Here is a 19,549-nt window from a genome sequence, read left to right as displayed (position 1 = left end):
ATGGCCTTAGATTACATTTAATATGACAACAAAGAATACGGTACCAGAGAATCGATGTCTTCAGGGGAATTCCATTAGAGAAAAAGGTCAGGTCTGTATAGAGCTTAATTGATAGCAGGGAACATGTGTTGCGTGGAGTCGGAACAAGATGGCCAGGGAGGAATGCATTGAGTTCCAGATGAAAGCTAAAAGGAAATGATCTTTTAAAAGCATATGAATACTTCATCTACCCCAGGCCAGCTTCTCAACTCTTCCATTTAACTTTCTTCATTCCAAGGCTCCATATAAAGTTTGCCCTCAGATGTGGAAGGATAACAGCTGGTGATCTGGGATGAGGCATTGAGTTATAGGACTCAATCACTGGTTTTTAAACTTTCCTTTTCTTGGTCCAGGAGGTTCCTTGGACATGCCCCACTGGCCACCATGTCGCTTCATAACATTCTATTTGAAGAATAAACTCTGATGTCACTTAAATGTAGCTTGAACTATTGAACTGTGTCACCTCTCAGATCCTGCCCTGTGTTAAAACTCCATGAACAACACTTGAAGTAGTGATTGCCAAACTTTCTGGATTTTTATCTCCTCCATCTACTTATCAGTGCTCTTATAATATGCTCTTCTGTAAGTTAAAGTGGACTAAAATTAAGAGAATTTTTAGACCATCTTGTGATTTCCATTACGCATAATAGAATTTGGGATATAATTGATGTGTTTATTCACTTTTTTATTGGATTTGAATTTTTCTGATTACTGGAAATAGATTTTTATTGTAAAATCCAAACATCATAAAATTGTATAGCATAGAAAATAAAAGGGCCCCATAATTCCCACTGTTCTCCACAATATTTTGATGTCTATTTCTCTATTTTTTTCTGCGTAATATATTAACCATTGATGGGTGTGTTTTTTTCTCTTTTTACAAAAATAGGATCATCCTGTTTTACACTTCGCTTTTTTAATAGCCTTAGAGTCCACCACAGTGTGCTTAACCAATCTTCTCCTGTTGGACTTGGGTTTTGTTCATGTCTTTTTTTTTTTTTTTTTAACAGAGAGGAAGGGAGAGGGATAGAGAGCTAGAAACATCGATGAGAGAGAAACATCGACCAGCTGCCTCCTGCACACTCCCCACTGGGGATGTGCCCGCAACCAAGGCACATGCCCTTGACTGGAATCGAACCTGGGACCCCTGAGTCCCCAGGCCGACGCCCTATCCACTGAGCCAAACCGGCTAGGGCTGTTCATGTCTTTTATAGGACTAAAAGTGTGGTCATGAATGCTTGTTCATTTGTCATATTTTTTTACACTTGAGAATTCATGCCCTTCCTGGAGTTCTGGGTAGGGATTTAAAAGCACTTCCACAGTAGGAACTAACTTAAGCCATCCTATTATCACTTTGAATTTCCGAAGTAAATAATTATTTCTCCACTTTATCTTTCGGGTAATTCCTCTTTTCCTTCTTTGGGTTTATTTGAAGCAAGGACATCTATCATTTGACAGATGCACACACACTTATTTTCTCTGCTCAGTGGCCACAGGACATACTGAGAAGCAAAGCCTGTGCCTTAGCCCTCATAACCCCCGACTGAGTACTCAACTACACTAGAAATACTCATGTACCTTATATATCAAATACTTCCAACAGAGCCTGATGCTAGTAAGTACAGTATCATTACTACCTCAGTGTTGGGTCATGTCTGTCTGGCCCAGACTGGACATGGAGAATGCTGCCAGTGTTTACCTTGGATCGTCATTTTGACCCAAAACTTCCTGGGGTTAAGAAACACCTGGGCCATATGAGGAGAACCTGGAACCCTCAGCAAATCAGCAGGAGAGGGGCCTGGAATCTGTTTTTAGCAAGCCCACTAGATGAGGCTTTATTAGGTAAGTTTTAGAAATACACTGTTAGAGAATATATGATTTTATTTTACTTGGTAAACTGGTGTAGGATGGGAGTAATACCTGTTCGAGTACAGTTTTCCCCATACACTGGGAGCTGTGCGGGTATAGGATGACAATAGTGATGATCTTCAAAGTGAAGGGTGTATATTCTTCTAAAAGTTTTGCCACTGCATGCTTCTGGGGTGCAGAACACTTCACAAGCCTCAGACTCCTGCCCCACACCCATTCTCCACAGCCACCAGCCCCTCTCCCTCTGCGGTGTGGAGACTGCAGCCAGGGCTTCCAGCACCATCCAGAAACTGACGGTGGAATGCTCAGCCTGTTTGTCCCTTTCTCTTTAAGACTTGCTTGCATTTATTTAGTTTTGTTCTAAGTGTTTCTTATTGCCAGAGCAACCCTAATCAATCACCAGACTAAAAATAGCTCTTTCATGTTTCCAAAGCATGTCTGTAGTGAATTGGAAATTCAGCTCTGCCATGCATTTTGCATATGCTGCTTCCGTTTCCCGACACTGAACCTGGGCGTGCTTTGTCTGGAAATTATTCTTGCAGAGGCCCAGGTACTTCACTCATCTTTCCTGGCATTCTTCCTGACTGCATATTCCCTCATCACTTCCAAAAGACACAAGTTCTAGCATTTAAATGTTCAGCAGAGAATTGCCGAACTGCCGTTTTTCTGCACTTTTTGGTTTTATTATTTTATATATATATACTAGTGGCCCAGTGCACAAAATTCGTACACATTAAAAGAGGATTAATTAGAGGAAATATTTTAATGTTGCTATTTGCCCTTTCTCTATAATCGAAGTGAAAGAACATTAATAAAATGTATATGAAAATCTTCCTCCTGTCAGAGTCTGGGGTGCACCGCAGGACCCAGAGTCAAGTCCCTGCCCACCCATGGTGCCTCAAAATTGCACGAAACCCAGACCCAGCCGGCCCCACCCCTGTTGGGCGAGATCCAGACCTGGCCGGCCCCACTCTTGTCAAGCCCCGCCGGGCAGGGGGTACAGCCTGAGGTCCCCTGTCAAGCCCCACCAGGCAGGGGGTGCAGCCTCAGGTCCCTGCTGATTGCTGGTTAAGGCTTATTATGGGAACTCAGCTTCTGCTGTGGGTGCAGCCATCTTGTGTTACGGAAACCCCGCCTCCGCTGTGGGCACAGCCATCTTTGTGACAGCATGACAGTCAATTTGCATATTTTGTCTTTATTAGATAGGATATTTATTGCTATCAGAGAGAGGAAGGAAGAGAGAAATAGAAATATCAATGATGAGAGAGAATCATTGATCGGCTGCCTCTTGTACGCCCACACTGGGGATCAAGCCCGCAAATCGGGCATGTGCCCTGACTGGAAAGTGAACTGTGACCTCCTGGTTCATAGATCAACGCTCAACCACTGAGCCATTCCGGCCGGGCCATTTTTTAGTTTTAGGTGCTAGAGCTTTCACAGGTACTGGATGATCACTTTATAGAAAGGGGTTCATGCCAGTGGTGGTTGCCACTGGGTTTGGAAGGCAAATGAAAGATGCATAGATTCTGGCTGCTGAGGAAGCTGGTTGTGGCAGGAAGCAGGTGACAGCAATACTAATAAAACTCTTCTGGGTAGGGAGGATCCAAGTGAGAAAATCAAAAGAGGAAATGACAAGAGAACTTTCGTCTTATTTCCCAAGTTTCTCCATGACACGACTACTATTTTTAGGGGGTTGAAGGCAAAACAAACTCTGGATATAATGAAGTTAAGGTTCCTCTAGCCATGCTGTTCTTGTAGTCCAGAAGACAGAGAGAAAGAAAGATTTTTCATGAGAAAGAGTTTAGATCCAATGGGCCCCAAAAAGGGGCTGAAATGACTCATGCTGCCCCCAGGCTCCAGGGCATGAGGGCACCTCACTGCCTGTCCCCTGCTTCATCACACTGCTCAGTCACCACCCGCCCTCTACCTGGAAGCAGGGTCATCAAGTGGGACCCTGCGGCTCCCAAAAGCTGTTGTGTGTTTGTTATGCTGATTTTTTTAAATGCTATTTCTTAATTTCTTTGCACCTCAGTTTTCATAAGACTGAGTGAACCAGCAAGCAGAAAGCCTTTAGATCTAGGAAAAAAGAAAGTACACAGAGATCCTGGTGGTATGCTTGTTTCCCTGCACGAAGTTGGCAGGGAGTCTAGAGAGTGCTGGGAACGGGTGAGGGGAGAGGGCTGCTGTGCAGAAAAGGGAACTGCGAACCCTTCGGGAAAAGGAGGACAATGAGAGGGTGGACCTGGAAGATGTAATGACGTCCTCAACATCAGAGCAGCTCAGGGGCCAGAGCCATGCTGAAGGTGAGCAAGCTCTGTGTCGTGGCCACCACCCATGTCGTCGCCAACCCAGAAAGCCCACAGCCTCCCAGTGCATCCTCACACCTACACGGCAGAGGCACTCCCCCACCCCAGCTCTGTTTTCTCCCCCAGGTAGCCTGTGGAATTTCATTCATGGGAAGGGGTACACCAGGATGGGCCCACATTTCTCAAGTGACTGCTCTAGCAGACACTGCCTGGTCTTGGACATGTGTTATCATTTAATCCTCACCCTACTGTGAGGCTGGTATTGTCTCCATTTTATGGATGAGAACACTGAAGCTCAAGAGGATTAAGGAGTCTGCCCAAAGTCACAGTTTGTGAGAAAAGAAGCTGGGGTTTGATCTAAAGTCTGCTTCACTCCAAAACCTGTATTTTTTCTACTGAACCACCGTGCGTCCTCCCTGTGGGCTAGCCACACGCTACTGCACCTGGACGCCAACTAATGGCAAGCTTAGTTGCCGGGGTCCAACCCCAGCAGGTCCAGGGGTTCCCAAAGGCGTAGACAGAGTTGGCGAAGAAGGAATGACACGGAGACAGCGTTCAGTTGATCAGCAGCCTAGCCAGGATCTCTAGCCAGGATCTCCAGCCAAGTTCTGGTCTGGATCTCCAGAGAGGTTCTGCTTAGGCTCTCCAGAGAGGTTCTGTCCAGGTACTCCAGTCAGGTTCAGTGTCCAGGTTCCAGTCAGGTTCTCCTGCCAATCTCTGTAGTCAGGTTCAGTCCAGGATCCCTTGCCATGTTCTCCCGCTAGGCTCTGTCTCTAGGCTCCGAGGCCAGTCCCGGTCCAGGATCCTCTGGCATGCTCTCGCCAGCGAAGTTCTTCTGTCTCTAGGCTCCGTGTAGGTTCTGTCTTCTGAATTCTGTCTCCTGAGTTCTGAGTCTTTCTGTCTTGTTACAACTGTATTTATACCAGTTGATTCAATCCTATCAATCTCTATTACAAAGGTTAGGGCGTTTCTTATCTCCATTCCAGGGAGAAAAGATCATGTAGTTTAAGCATGATTGTTCGTAGTTAAAGGGATTAATTACCCGCCTGGCACTTAGTTGAGGGGTTTTATTCCCTCCCTAACTTCAGGGGAAAATCCCTACCTGGGGATTCAACCTTTCTCGGAGAGGTGACTTTGGTTAAAACACAGCGCCAAGAAGGTGAGCAAACATATCAAGAACCGTATGCCATATATGCCAGGTCCCTTGAAACAGCAAGGATGGACCGGCTCCCGGCACTTAGTGGTATCAGTTACTAGTAAATCTCACCCTAGACAATAAACAGTGGCCATCGATAAAGCAGATGACATCACAGGTGGAACTACTACGTTAAAAAGAGTACGAATTCCCCATTGCCCTGCATGTTCTCCAGCCTCAAAGTGAGTCTACTTTACTCAGATGAGCCAGATGGGAGATTTGGAAAGGAAGCAGTGGTTGGATTCTAGAGGTTGGGTGTTGCATTGTTTTTCGATTGCTGTGTAACAAATTTCCCACGAATTTAGTGGCCTAACACCACAAATTTATCATCTCACATTTCCTTTGGGGCCCAGGTGAGGTGGGTCTTTGGCTCAGAACCTGACCAGGCTGAAATTGAGGTATCAGCCATGGCTCTGGGCTCATCTGCGGCCCAGGGTCCTCTTCTACGCGCACTGGCTGTTGGCAGGGTTCCGTTCCTTTAGGTTGTAGGAAGGAAGTCCTGTTTTCTAGTTGGCTGGCCTCCAGGAATCACTCTCAGCTCCTCAGCTTCTAGACATGGCAGCTTACTTCCACAAAACCAACAAGAGAACCTCTGCTTCTTCTAAAAACAAGTCTCACAGCCCAGCTGGTATAGTTCAGTGGTTGAACGTCAACCTATGAACCAGTAGGTCATGGTTCGATTCTTGGTCAGGGCACATGCCCAGGTTGTGGGCTCGATCCCCAGTGGGGGGTGTGCAGGAGACAGCCAGTCAATGATTCTCTCTTATCATTGATGTTTCTATCTCTTCCTCTTCCTTCCTCTCTGAAATCAATCTATATATCTAATCTAATAATAGACAAACATAGTAATTGACCATACCTCCGCTACGCTTCCCATTGGCTAATCAGCAGGACATGCAAATTAACCCAACCAAGATGCTGCCGGCAGCCACGCAGCTGAAGTGAGCAGGAGGCTTGCTTGCTCCAGTGATGGAGGAAGCCAAGGTTCCCCGCCTGCCGCGGCCCGGCTCTGAGCTCCACTTTAAGCAACAAAGTTGCAATTATAGAAGGTAAATGAATCACAGAATAAAAAAGAAAAAAAGGAGAGGCTGGGAGCTTCTGTCGCTGGCTTGGCCAGCCTAAAAACAGCCCTCAGCCCCTCATTTAGACTGGCCAGGCACCCCAGTGAGGACCCCCACCCTAAAGGGGGTGCAGACAGCCTGAAAATAACCATCAGCCCCTCATCCAGGCTGGCCAGGCACCCCAGTGGGGACCCTCACCCTGAAGGGGGTATGACCAGCTGCAAATAGCCATCAGCCCCTCATCCAGGCTGGCCAGGCACCCAAGCGGGACCCCCACCCTGATCCGGGACACCTTTCGGGCAAACCAGCCAGCCCCCACCCGTGCACCAGGCCTCTAATCTATATAGTAAAAGGGTAATATGCAAACTGATTCTAACACCAGAAAGACTGGGAATGACTGGTCACTATGACACACACTGACCACCAGTGGGCAGACACTCAATGCAGGAGCTGCCCTCTGGTGGTCAGTGAGCTCCCACATGGAGGAGCTCTGCTCAGCCACAAGCCAGGCTGATGGCTGCCAGTACAGCGGTGGTGGTGGGAGCCTCTCCTGCCTCCTCAGCAGCACTAAGGATGTCCGACTGCAGCTTAGGTGTGCTCCCCGCTGGCAAGTGGACATCCCCCGAGGGCTGCTGGGCTGCCAGAGGGATGTCTGATTGCCAGCTTAGGCCCAATCCCCTGAGGAGTAGGCCTAAGCCAGCAGGTGGTCATCCCCCGAGGGGTCCCAGACTGTGAGAGGGCAAGGCCGGGCTGAGGGACCCCTCCCCCACCGAGTGCACAAATTTTTGTGCACCGGGCCTCTAGTATATATATAAAAACCTAATATGCAAATTGTCCCCTCGGGAGTTCGACTGGGAGACTGGGAGTTCGATTGCTCACTGTGATGTGTGCTGACCACCAAGAGGCGGTGCGGAACGAAGGAAGGCCCCAGCCAGCAGCTGGAAGACTCGATCAGCCCTGATCACTGGCCAGGCGTAGGGACCCTACCTGTGCACTAATTTTGTGCACCAGACCTCTGGTAGAAATATATTTTTTTAAAAAAAAACACAAGTCTTATATAATGTAGCATAATCTGATCACTTTGATAATTTAATCAGATGTGCTGCTATCCCATATTATTAGATCTTGTCCACACTTAAGGGGAGGAGTGATACAGGATCTGTATCCCAGATGCTGGGAATCTTGGGGTCCATCTGGGAACTCTGTCAACAGGAGTGTTTTAGTCCTTCATGTTGTTGTGGCCCAATGGGACTTGAACGGCTCAGTGTGCCATAGAACGTATGAGTCTCCTGAATCCCTTAGACATCCAGTTTTAACCACTGGGTGACACGCCCAATGTCTCTTCTTGACGTTATGTCAGAGTTCCCAATCTTTTTTCCTGTCCTGTACTGCTGGGAGCTAAGGCTCCATGAGGATCAGTGGGCCTATTTTTAGGGATGCTAACCTGCGTGGGGAAGCAGGAGTTTATCTCATCATGGACATCTTAGTGGAAAGGTTTTAGTGACAGCTCTGAATAGGCCCTGAGCCACAGATATACCTGACTTTTAACTTAAGGCAGGTACACGCTCCAGGGCTCTGAGTAACAGCCACTGAGTTCCCAAGGGAATTATCAGCCCCAAACCACTGCTGTAGGAGAAAAATGCTGACCCGCCTGGAGATGGCCTGTCTGATCTGGTCCTCTCATTGCCTTGCCCACCAGGTGCACTCACAGCCTCTGGCAGCCTTGCCATTCTAATATGAAAATAACCCAAATCCTCAACTCAAAAATAACATCTGCTGATTTGCATAAGAGTTTTTATTTTCCTATTCGGGTTCAATACCCAAATGCTAAGATTCATTTGTTTGACCTTAGATAAATGGTGTAGAGGTTCAACCAATAACAAAACCTTGTGGGGTTCCACTCCGATGCACCCAGCCCAGTCCCCATGCTGCACTGCTCTGTTCTTTTGCCAGCTGGTACTGTACTCAAGTTGGATTGACTCTCATATGAATTATGGGTTAAAAAGGACACATCTGCTTACCTGAAGGCTTGTTGCTTTGAAAAGGGTCTCGGGCAGGTGCATCTCCCCAAGTTCAAGGTTGATGGAGAGCTCCACTGTGGGCTCCAGCCGCTGAGTCCTCAGGGTCTCGATTCCCAATGAGCAGCCCCTCCTTGGAACCCGCTGGACCTGGGAGTGAGGGCAGCAGTTATGGAGTGAGAGGCTGGAGAGAAGACTGCAAGGAAGGTGTCAATGAGTGAAACTGCAGGGCTATGTTCTCCATAAGGGCAATTACTGGGATTGTCTGGTTCTGAGTTTCCTTAGTCACGGTTCAGCTTGTTTGTTTCACCGGATTGAGACAGACCAGTGCCAAATCACACAGGCTTGTGGCATCAGAAGAATTTTCAGTGGCACATCCAAGGCCCCTGCCTTATTGTACAGATGCCTCGGGGTCTTCACTGGGCTGAAAGGGAGCCATCCGCACACAGGTGAGGATGGATACTGTGGGTGAGGGTGGGTACTGTGGACTTCCGGATTTTAGATAATGCGCTATCTCTGTTTACTTCCTATGCATGAAGTAGTGAGGCGGTTTTCCCACTTGGGTGAGCATCAGCAGGCCCTGAAGGGCTCGTTAAATACAGAAGGGCTCCCAGAGTTTCTGATTCAGTGGGTCGTTTTGGACCCAAGAATTTGCAATTCTAATGAGTTCCAGACGCTGGCGGCAGCTGCTGCTGCTGCTGCTGCTCCTAACAGTTCAGAGACCCCCACTTCAAGAATCAGTGGGGATGGACACTGGGCCCAGGCCACCAGACCTTCAAACCCAACTCAACTATTCATTGGTTGTGTGATCATGAGCCATTTTCTTAACCTCTCTGTGCCTTTGTTTCCTTATCTTTAGAGCAGGGTAATAATAAATAGTACCTTGTTCCTGGGCTGGATGCAAGGCATAAATTAATTAGAATTTAGACCAGTGCCTGGGGTCGAATCTGTGCTCTGGGGACTGAGCAGATCAGTCCAACTCTCATTTCCCCTAAACCTGCAGCTCCCAGTGGAGTTGCTGGGTCATTTTACCCAATTGTCTTCAATCCCATTTCCGGTGGCCAAGAAAGTTAATTCCAGCTTGGTGCCAGCAGGAGGGAGGTTACACCGACATCCATCAAAATCCTCTTGTTGGCCTGGCCAGTGTTGCTCAATTGGTTGAGCTTCATCCCATGCACCAGGAGGTCGCAGGTTTGATTCCCGGTCAGGGCACATGCCCAGGTTGCAGGTTCTATCCCCAGTAGGGGGCATGCAGAAGGCTGCTGACCGGTGTTTCTCTCATTGATGTTTCTCTTCCCTCCTCTCTTTGAAATCAATAAAAACAAAATTTTTAATCCTCTTATTAAGCTACCTTAATCTTTAAAATCTCGCTGAATCCATAGAATGTAACTCAGTGAAACTGGGACACTAGGGCGGTGAGCATTCGGGGTTCCTCTCCCCTGTGCCGTCAGGAAGAGGGGCTGCCTTTTATGTCAAGCTCAGCTGTTGCCTCATACTGAATGCTGACTCTATGCCCTTGATTTTATTTAACCCTCACACTATTAGGTAATAATTAGTATCCATGTTTTAATACTGTTAAGGTTCAGAAGAGTTCATCAATTTGTCTGTCCAGTGTCACATAGCTATCAAGTGATAAACCCAAACTAAAAGCCAGGTCTCTCTGACTTCAGTAATGTATGACCTTAAGGTTCTGCTGTGCCCCCGTCTAGCTTTATATGAATGTTTATAAGAGGGTAAGGCTGGGTCCCCGGGTTCCAGCAGTGATCGCTGTTGTCCAGAGGTAGGCCCAAAGCTGGAATTGCCTCTGATTCAGGTGTTTGCTTCTCTCAATCCTTTTGAAAACATCCTCTTCAGTGACTTGCCTTCCATTGCTTGGCATTCTCTCCAGCCTGACTTCTGGATGAAATTTTGTGTTCACATTGCCAAAGGTGGCTTTTCTTGTCTGAATTTGGATATTGACCTGGTATCTGAGCCTTTCTGGTTGCAAACAGTGTTCCCAAGCAAGTGGTCAGAAGAGCATCCAGAGCCTATATTGAATATGAGAATAGAAAAAAATGGTACGCTAATGAAACCTTCTCTTTTTCCATAGTGTTCCTTCTTGCCGAAATTCTCCATTCATATAGAAACCAAGTATGAGGACAACAAAGGAAGCAACGACAGTGTGAGTAGCCCCCCACCCCCACCCCCCTCATGCCATACTGTGTCCTTGCCTTTGGGCTCTGAGAGCCATAGTACTTTTCCGGCCCTTGTGTGTCCAGGGCCAGCAGCAAGATCTGTGCCTGAGGGCCTCAGAGTTCTGGCTTTGGCTTCTGAGGGCTAGTGACCTGGGATTCCTTTCTGGATTATTTTGTTGTCTAGATTTTCTTCTCATTTTTATGTTCAGGATTTCTGTGACCTGGAGTGATTGTCACTGGGGGCCTGGAACTCCCAGATTTGGTTGCAGATCATTGGGTTGAACACATATTTTCTCATGTTAACATTTATTTATAGAGATGAATGAATACAATTAGATATACATGCACATTCTACATATATTATCTGGACTGTCCCAGCTCAATGCCTTCGCCAGAGTTTCTGGAACTTTCCAGAGGAAAGGAGAATGTAGGTGGCAAGGGTGCTCTCTCCCCAATAAGTTCAGGGTCCCCAGTGGTTAGCATCCCCTAGTACAGTGATGGCGAACCTATGACACGCGTGTCAGAGGTGACACGTGAACTTATTTTTTTGGTTGATTTTTCTTTGTTAAATGGCATTTAAATATATAAAATAAATATCAAAAATATAAGTCTTTGTTTTACTATGGTTGCAAATATCAAAAAATTTCTATATGTGACCAGCACCAGAGTTAAGTTAGGGTTTTTCAAAATGCTGACACACCGAGCTCAAAAGGTTCGCCATCACTGCCCTAGTGGGTAGTAACCCCAATGGCAAAGGTTAGGGTCCTCTCCTTGTCAGCAACCTAAAATCAGAGGTGCTGCGGTGGCCATCTCCATCAAGACCTTATTGTCTAAAATGGTGTTGCAGGATGTTTAACTTGAACCCTTGTAAAACAATGGCTTTTTTTCTAACTGAAAAATTAACACATGGTTATTAAAACTTGAAAAATATAAAAGAAGAAAAAGAAAGAAAGAAAAGAGAAAAAAAACACAGTACTAATTCCATAATTAGTGTGTGGCTCAGTTGGTTGAGCATCGTCCGGTGCATCAACCAAGAGGTTGCCGGTTCGATTTCCAGTCAGGTTGTGGGCTCGATCCCCAGTAGGGGGCGTGCAGGAGGCAGCCAATCTTTCTTTTTCTTTCCCTATCTCTTCCTCTTTCAAAAATCAATAAAAACATATTTTTTTTAAAAAGAGGGCCTAAGCATGCATTAGCCCAGGTTCCCATTTCAGCACTCTGCCTGGCTCTGCTCCTGAGATCCCTAGGTCTTGTTTCTGAGGCCACTGGACCAGCTGTGCCAACCCCAGCTTGGTTAGACTTCTTTGACACCTCGCCTTCCTCTCATTTACATATTCAGCAGCAGCTGTTGATCACCCAGCTGGTCCAAGGTTGGTCCCAGGGAGCCAGAAAAGGAAGACCTTATTGGTTTTTATTCATTTCATTCATAGTTAGTTAATGCTTTGAAATCAGACCATGAGAAATATATTGTTATGTAATAAAGCTTATTTTAATTATTAAAAGACTGGAGGCCTGGTGCATGAAAATTCATGCACTGGTGCAGGGGGAGGATGGTCCCTCAGCCTGGCCTGTGCCCTCTCGCAGTCCAGGACCCCTCAGGTAATGTCCGACTGACAGCTTAGGCCCTCTCCCCGGGGTATCAGGCCCAACCTGGCAGTCAGACATCCCTCTGGCAGCACGGGAGCCCTCAAGGAATGTCGGACTAACGGCTTAGGCCTGCTGCCCCCAGGAGAGTGGGCCTAAGCCATTAGTCAGACATCCTTGGTGCTGCTACGGAGGTGAGAGAGGCTCCCGCCACTGCCGCTGTGCTGGCCAGCCATGAGCCAGCTTCTGGCTGAGTGGCGCTCCCCCTGTGGAAGCACACTGACCACCAGGGGGCAGCTCCTGCATTGAGTGTCTGCCCCTGGGTGGTCAGTGCGCATCATAGCAAGCGGTCATTCCCGGCCATTAGGGTCAATTTGCACATTACCCTTTTATTATATAGGATACTTTTGTCCCGGGGTTCAGAACTGGAACCTTAAGGAGATGGCCTGTGCTGGCATGTTCTTTTTCTGTCCGTGGATGAGGATGCAGTTTTTGGTGGGAGACAGTTGCTAAAGAAAACAGTGCAATAGTGGATATTTCTCTTCTCACTGCTTTGCCAAGTTATTTAATAAACTCACTTTCTTTCTTTGCATGTTCTGGGTGTATAGTCTTATCATTCAGTTGCCATTCTTCATACTGCTGTCTGCAACCTGTTTTCTCCCCTACTTGCCAAAGATTGAATGAAATTGATGACAAGAGGCAATGAATAAATTGAAAGACGCTAGTGATAATCATATTGATTAGTGATTGAATAGAGTACATGTTGTTATCATTGACCATGTAAGCAATATTTTTTCCATGACCCAATATCTAGTTTAAAAAAAAAAAATTTCATGTTGAGATGACTAGGTTTAAATATCTTCTCCTCTGTGTGAAAATAAAACTTGTCTATTTACGATTGTGAAGACCTGTAAATTGTGAATCCATTAACCAGGACACAGTGGGGAAGTTGTCTTAAATTGAGGTCCATTTATTTTATGCACAAACTGACGAGAATTATTTAAGCTGTAATTAGTGCTGGGGATGATGGCACCATGCCAAGTTCAGGTTCTGTTGTTTGCCCAAGGCCATAAATCTCAATGGGGAGAGCCAGTGCTTAGCACGCACGATAGCTGCTGCCAGGTTACTGTCGTTCACTGGGGTTAATGGGGGCAGCTCTGCCTTTACTTCCTCTTCCAAACAAAGCAGGCACCATTAAAGTGGTGGTTCTCAGCTTGGCTGCACATGGGCCTCACCTGAGAGGTTTAGCGATGGCTCATGCCTGGGTTCCACTCCACTGGGATTTAATTGGCTCTGGGCGCAGGCTGGTCTAACTAGTCAACACACATGAAGGGCAGAGCATTATCCGTCTAGGAAAGCTGAATTTGTGAATTGGGAGTATATGCAGTTTTAGAGTCTGCCCTCCAGTTAAACCTGGTAAGTCCTCTTTGGGGTGGGGTGTAGGATATGCGATTTATAGGATAGATCACCACCCATTTGAGGATCTAGAGCTGGGGTAAGGAATATCCAGCCCTCAGGCCATATAAGGCCCTCAAAATCTTTTGGCCTGTCCCTTCCAAGACATTAGGGGTGAGTTAATTAAATGTTTGACCAAAGATAGCAGGCTAATTTTTTAGTTGATAATTTTGTATGGCCCATGAATATTCTTATAAATATCCAAATAGCCCCTGGCAGAAAAAAGGTTCCCCACCCCTGATCTAGACAAATAGTTCTCCATCATGACTGATAGTAAAGTCACCTGGGAAGCTTTAGCATTGATGCCACCGTCCCTCCCCCTGGGATTCGGATTTCATTTGTCGGGGGTGGGGTCCAGGCATTGGGATTCATAACACTCCCCCAGGTGAATCTGATAGGCATCAAGGCTAAGAATATAACTTTTTTAAAAAATATATTTTATTGATTTTTTTTACAGAGAGGAAGGGAGAGGGATAGAGAGTTAGAAACATCGATGAGAGAGAAACATCGATCAGCTGCCTCCTGCACGCCCCCCACTGGGGATGTGCCCGCAACCAAGGTTCATGCCCCTGACCGGAATCGAACCCAGGACCCTTCAGTTCGCAGGCCGATGCTCTATCCACTGAGCCAAACCGGTCAGGGCAGAATATAAATTTTTAAAAAAATACTAAGTACTATTTAAAAAACCAATTGTGAAACTTAGGATATCGGATTCTCTAACTTTCTCCACTTCTTCATACCCCTGGAAACAGAACAGCTTACAAAAAGCAGGTTTATAACCACTACCACCACCACCACACACAATAAAAGGCTTGAAGGCACCATATTTATTCTCATTAGCCCTTATTCCTGAGCAGATGGAAAGAATGTGTCCAGTTGACTTCCTGGAAGCAGGAGGCTCTGTCCTTCACAGAGCTCTCCTTGGAGGTTGCCTAAAAGTATTTGGAATTGATTTAGTGTCTAGCTCAGCTGCGTTGTGATGAAAGAACACAAAGTTGTTCTCTGTGAAACAAAATGATCATTATTGAAGTCCCAACTAGTTGACCTTAAGCAGTGGAATCTTAGTTTTCTTATCAAGAAAATAAGAGTAAATAATGTGGAAGTGCCTGGCTGGCATGACTCAGTGGTTGACCTATGAACCAGGAGGTTACGGTTTGATTCCTGGTTAGGGCACATGCCCAGGTTGCGGACTCGATCCCCAGTGTGGGGCGTGCAGGAGGCAATTAGTCAATGATTCTCTCTCATCATTGATGTTTCTATCTCTCTCTCTCCCTCTCCTTGCCTCTCTAAAATAAATAAAAAATATATCTTTTTAAAAATGGTAGTAGAAGCCAGATCACAGAAGTCCTATGAGACCATGGCAAAGAGTTTGAATTTTAGTATCATAGGAAGTTATGCAAGGATTTTAACCAAAAGAGAGAAATTAGATTTATGGGTTTTTTTAAATAAATTTTTTAGTTTGTAATCTTAAATTTACACTAAAATTGCAAAGATAGTACAGAGAGTTCTCGTATACCCTTTACCCATCTTCCCCTACTGTTAACAGTTATATAACCACTAGAGGCCCGGTGCATGAATTTGTGCCCAGGTGGGGTTCAACTGGCCTGCCCCAATTGGGCTGTTTGGGCCCGGCTGGCCGGGGGGAGGGGCTGCTGGTGGTTGGCTGTCCGGCCTCACCCCCTGGTCGAACTCCCGGTGGAGGGGACAGTTTTCATATTGGCCTTTTCTTATATAGGATGATACATTTTTTAAAACTACAGACTTTATTCACATTTCACCTGTTTTTGCACTAATGTCCCCTTTTCTGTTTTAGAATCCATTTTAGGAAACTGTGTTACACTGGGTGGTTTATGTTTTTAAATGTTTGCTGTGGCCATTCCATAGAGAACGGTTGGTAGGATCGCAAGTAGGGAGTTCGGTTGGCAGGTGATTGCAATAATCTACACCCAAGATGATGGTGGCTCGGGCTGGAGAGATGGCAGTGGATAATGAGAGGAGGGATATGTATATTTTTTGGAAACTGACTTTCTGTTGGTATTGGTGCATGAGAAGGGGGCAAAATAAGGATGACCTCAGGGTTTCCAGCTTTGTGTATTGACCCTGAGTGGTGGTGGTGCCGCAGCTGTGGTGGGGAACAGTGGAGGAGAGGCCAGTTATGCGGGGAGGAGCCCTATTTGAGACATAGTCAGTGCGAGGGACCAGCGAGACTTCCTAGTGGACATGGCAGGTAAGGAGTTGGATATATGAATCTGGAGTTTAAGGAGAGGTGTAGGTCGTGATTCAGAGTTGAAAATAAGTGAGGTTATCTAGGGAGAGGGGTGACAGAAAAGAGAAAGTTCTAGATACTCTAGGACGGAAAACACCTGAGGAGGATGGTCCCATGGCTTTCAAGTCCAGCTTCTGATTATTATCTCTTCTCCTTGATTATGACTCCTGTTCAATCACTGAGTGGCACTTCATTTTAGGGAATTAGACTATCTCATTTAGTGAACTACAAAGTCTACCTGAGTTTCTTCCCCTGCATGGATACCCCTTTTGTATGAATTAAATAAACATTCCAATGCGTTGACTTGGCTCAACTTAGCATTGCCTTGGAGAGGTGGCCAGAAAAGGTCCTCTGCAGGCCTCAGATAGCTTCCGCTGAATTTACCAGCTGACAAAGGGCACTTTCCAGGGGAGCTCTGCTTATGGAGGATTTGTTACTATAATAGTCATCATGGAGTTTGTTTCATTATTAGTATTAGTTGTTTTTCTTTAAATATATTTTTTATTGCTTTTAGAGAGTGGAAGGGAGAGGGATAGAGAGATAAAAACATCAATGAGAATCATTAATGGGCTGCCCCCTGCATGCCCTCTACTGGAGATGGGGCCCAAAACTCTGACCTGGAATCAAACCATGACTTCCTGGTTCATGGATGGACACTTAACCACTGAGACACACTGGCCAGATAGTTTTTTTTGTTTTGTTTTGTTTTGTTTTACATCAAGAGGGGAGTATGGATGGATGTAGGGTAAAATAAAGTAGAGGTGCCAGTGAGAACCGTAGAACCCATATTTACAGGTGTCTGAAGCTGATTATCTCCTCCTTTAAATGGCTTCTAATTGAGAATTATAGAAAGAAAAAAAAGCACTTGCTTTATTTTTAGACATGATCTCTGCTGTCTTCAACTTTTATAGTTCTGTTTTTAACCTGAGATTATTATAACCAGCCACCTACAAAATCTGCAGTTTTCTTGAATAAATCAGTACGTGCTAAAAGAAGGCTGCACAAGACACCCCATTTGCAGTTTCGAAGGATTATTATCCACTTTGGTCCATGAAGTGGGAAATCAATGGCCTTCTCAATCCATGTCTAATAGTGTCATTCTGAGGACAATGGAAAAGACATTCTGTTTGGTCCCTTAAGATGTCGCCTTTGCTGTTTGTGGTACAATTTGTGCTCTGAGAGCAGATTTTAAAAAAATAATGTTGGCAAGATGAGCGTCTGTTCATCTCTAGGAGGAGCTTTCTGTCTGGGTATAGTCACAATGCAGGTAATCTCTGCATTCAGAGAAGCTAGAACTTACTGCTAGTAATAGTTACTATTAATAGAGATAGCTTACAGTAGTATTTGCTTTCTGGTTAAACTTGGTTCGCCAGTGCTGTGATGAACCTAAAAACGGCCAGCAAGCTTATAGGCATAGCCCATGGACACAGGAAGATGGGGGTAAAGAGGGGGGAAAGGGAGATATCTGTAATACTATCAACAATAAAAAGTATATTTAAAAATAAACAAACCAACAAAAACGTCCTGCCTGTGCTGACCTGTTGGTACTGAGGGTTAGGAAGAGAGTTAACCAAACTGGTCAGAAGCAGCATGAAAGGGACTAGGCGGAATCACAGTTAGGAAACAGAGGTCAGAGCTAGAAAAGCAATACCAAGTATTACGTTCTGGGCGACCGTTTTACGGCCACTCTAGTAATAATAGACTCAGACAAGAGTCATGCATGGAAGCTACCATCACTGAGTGAAGCAGTATTGGGGAACCAGAATTCACACTGCCTCTGAGTATTAGCCCAGATTTATGTATTAATTACCAACAGTGGAGAAATCTAGTGGATACCATCAAGTAAGCCAATTTTCATCACCAGTAATAGGACACACTGACATGGTGTGCCTTCCATTGTGACATACTGAGGACACCATCATCTATTGATTATCCTTTCCAAAATGTGTAACCTGGATTCAAAAAAGGAGGAAGCAGTCAAACAAAGCCAAATTGAGGAAAACGCTACAAAACAACTAGCCAAAACTCTCCAAAAAAGAACATGTCATTAAAGACCAAAAACAATTGCCCTAGATTAAAGGAAACTAAAGTAATTCAACAACTAAATGTAATGCCTAATCCTTGATTAGAGTCTGGATTAGCAGGGGGGATGGTACAGGGAACAAGAAAAGATATTATTGGGACAATTGGGGGGATTTGAACATGGACCATGTATTAGAAAATAGTATGGTATAACATTGAGTCAATATTAAATTTCTTACCTGTGATCATTACCTTGTGAATATGTAGGCAAATGTCCCTGTCCTTAGGATACATGTTAACATATTCAGGAATGAAGTAATTTATTCTCACATGATTCAGCCAAATACTTTTTACTTTTATATGTATTTTTGTTCTTTTTACAGAAAGGCTTATAAAAATTAAAAAGCTATTCACACATTGCAAAGAGATAACTTACTCAAGGTTACATGAGTCTTTTGTTTTTGTTTTTCTGTGCCATGAAGCAGAAGTTTTCAGTCTTCTCTCTCTTTTGAGTGATATCCTCAAAAGAGGATTTCATTAATGAAATAGGAAAAGATAGCCTAATCATAACTGTTGTCAGCATCATTGTTGATTCTACTCATCCAAAAGATTTTAGCCAGGACAAAATTTGAACAAAGAACAATGAGGTGGGAGAGCCATCATACCAGATAACAAAACCATATTAAAGGAGTGTGGTATTGGCACAAATACAGAAATAGACCTAAGCTGATAATGGAAGTTTGACATATAGTAGATAAAGCATCTCAAATCAGTAGGAAGACAAGACATTGAGTCATTTCCTATGAAAAAATAAAATATTAGATCCCTGCCTCACTCCATATTAAAAAAAAATAAACTGCAAAAGGAGTTTTTCTTTTTAAAAAAAATATATTTTATTGATTTTAAAGAGGGAAGGGAGAGGGAGAGAGAGATAGAAATGATGAGAGAGAATCATTGATGTGCTGCTTCCTTCACGCCCCCTACTGGTAAATGAGCCCACAACCTGGGCATGTGCCCTTGACTGGAATCGAACCTGGGACCCTTCAGTCTGCAGGCCGATGTTCTATCCACTGAGCCAAACCGGCTAGGGTGCAAAAGGAGTTTTCAAACCTAATTGTGAGAAACCATTAAAAGTATTTAAGAATATATTGTTTATGAATACATTTACACATTGTAAAAAATATAAAGTTTATAAAAACATGGACCAGATTTATGACAAACTTATGATAATTGTCAGCTGAAGTAGAAGGGGAAGGGATTCAACTTTAAATGTGAGACCTTCTTTTTTTTAAACTGACAAAGGGGGAGGGCAGAATGGGAATCAAATGTGACAAAATGTTTATGTAAATGTAAACATTTTGGGTAATGGGGAGTGGCTGTTTGTCATATGATCCTTGGTATTTTTCTGGATGTTGTTGGTCTTCTGTGGTTCGTGAAAAAAATATTCATCTAACAATATCTTTGAAGGAGATTTGAATATCTCCTACTTTCTGTGAGCCAATCCCGGATCCTGTCACTTTGCAGTTGCTTCCCAAATGTTTGGCTTTTTTCCTTTCCCTCATA

General features: G+C 44.8%; 1 protein-coding gene across 1 annotated transcript in view; it reads left to right on the top strand.

Moving 5' to 3' along the window:
- PITPNC1 (phosphatidylinositol transfer protein cytoplasmic 1) overlaps positions 1–19,549 on the top strand; it is a 212,696-nt gene that overhangs the window by 131,102 nt on the left and 62,045 nt on the right. The window contains exon 5 of the mRNA XM_059670032.1: positions 10,578–10,649. Coding sequence (XP_059526015.1) covers positions 10,578–10,649 — 72 coding nt within the window. The remainder of the gene's footprint in view (positions 1–10,577; positions 10,650–19,549) is intronic.

This window comes from Myotis daubentonii, chromosome 16, assembly GCF_963259705.1.
Source record: "Myotis daubentonii chromosome 16, mMyoDau2.1, whole genome shotgun sequence".
Classification (NCBI taxonomy): Eukaryota; Metazoa; Chordata; class Mammalia; order Chiroptera; family Vespertilionidae; genus Myotis; species Myotis daubentonii.
Note: the sequence above shows the minus strand (reverse complement) of the source record. Positions and strands in the feature narration are given on the sequence as shown.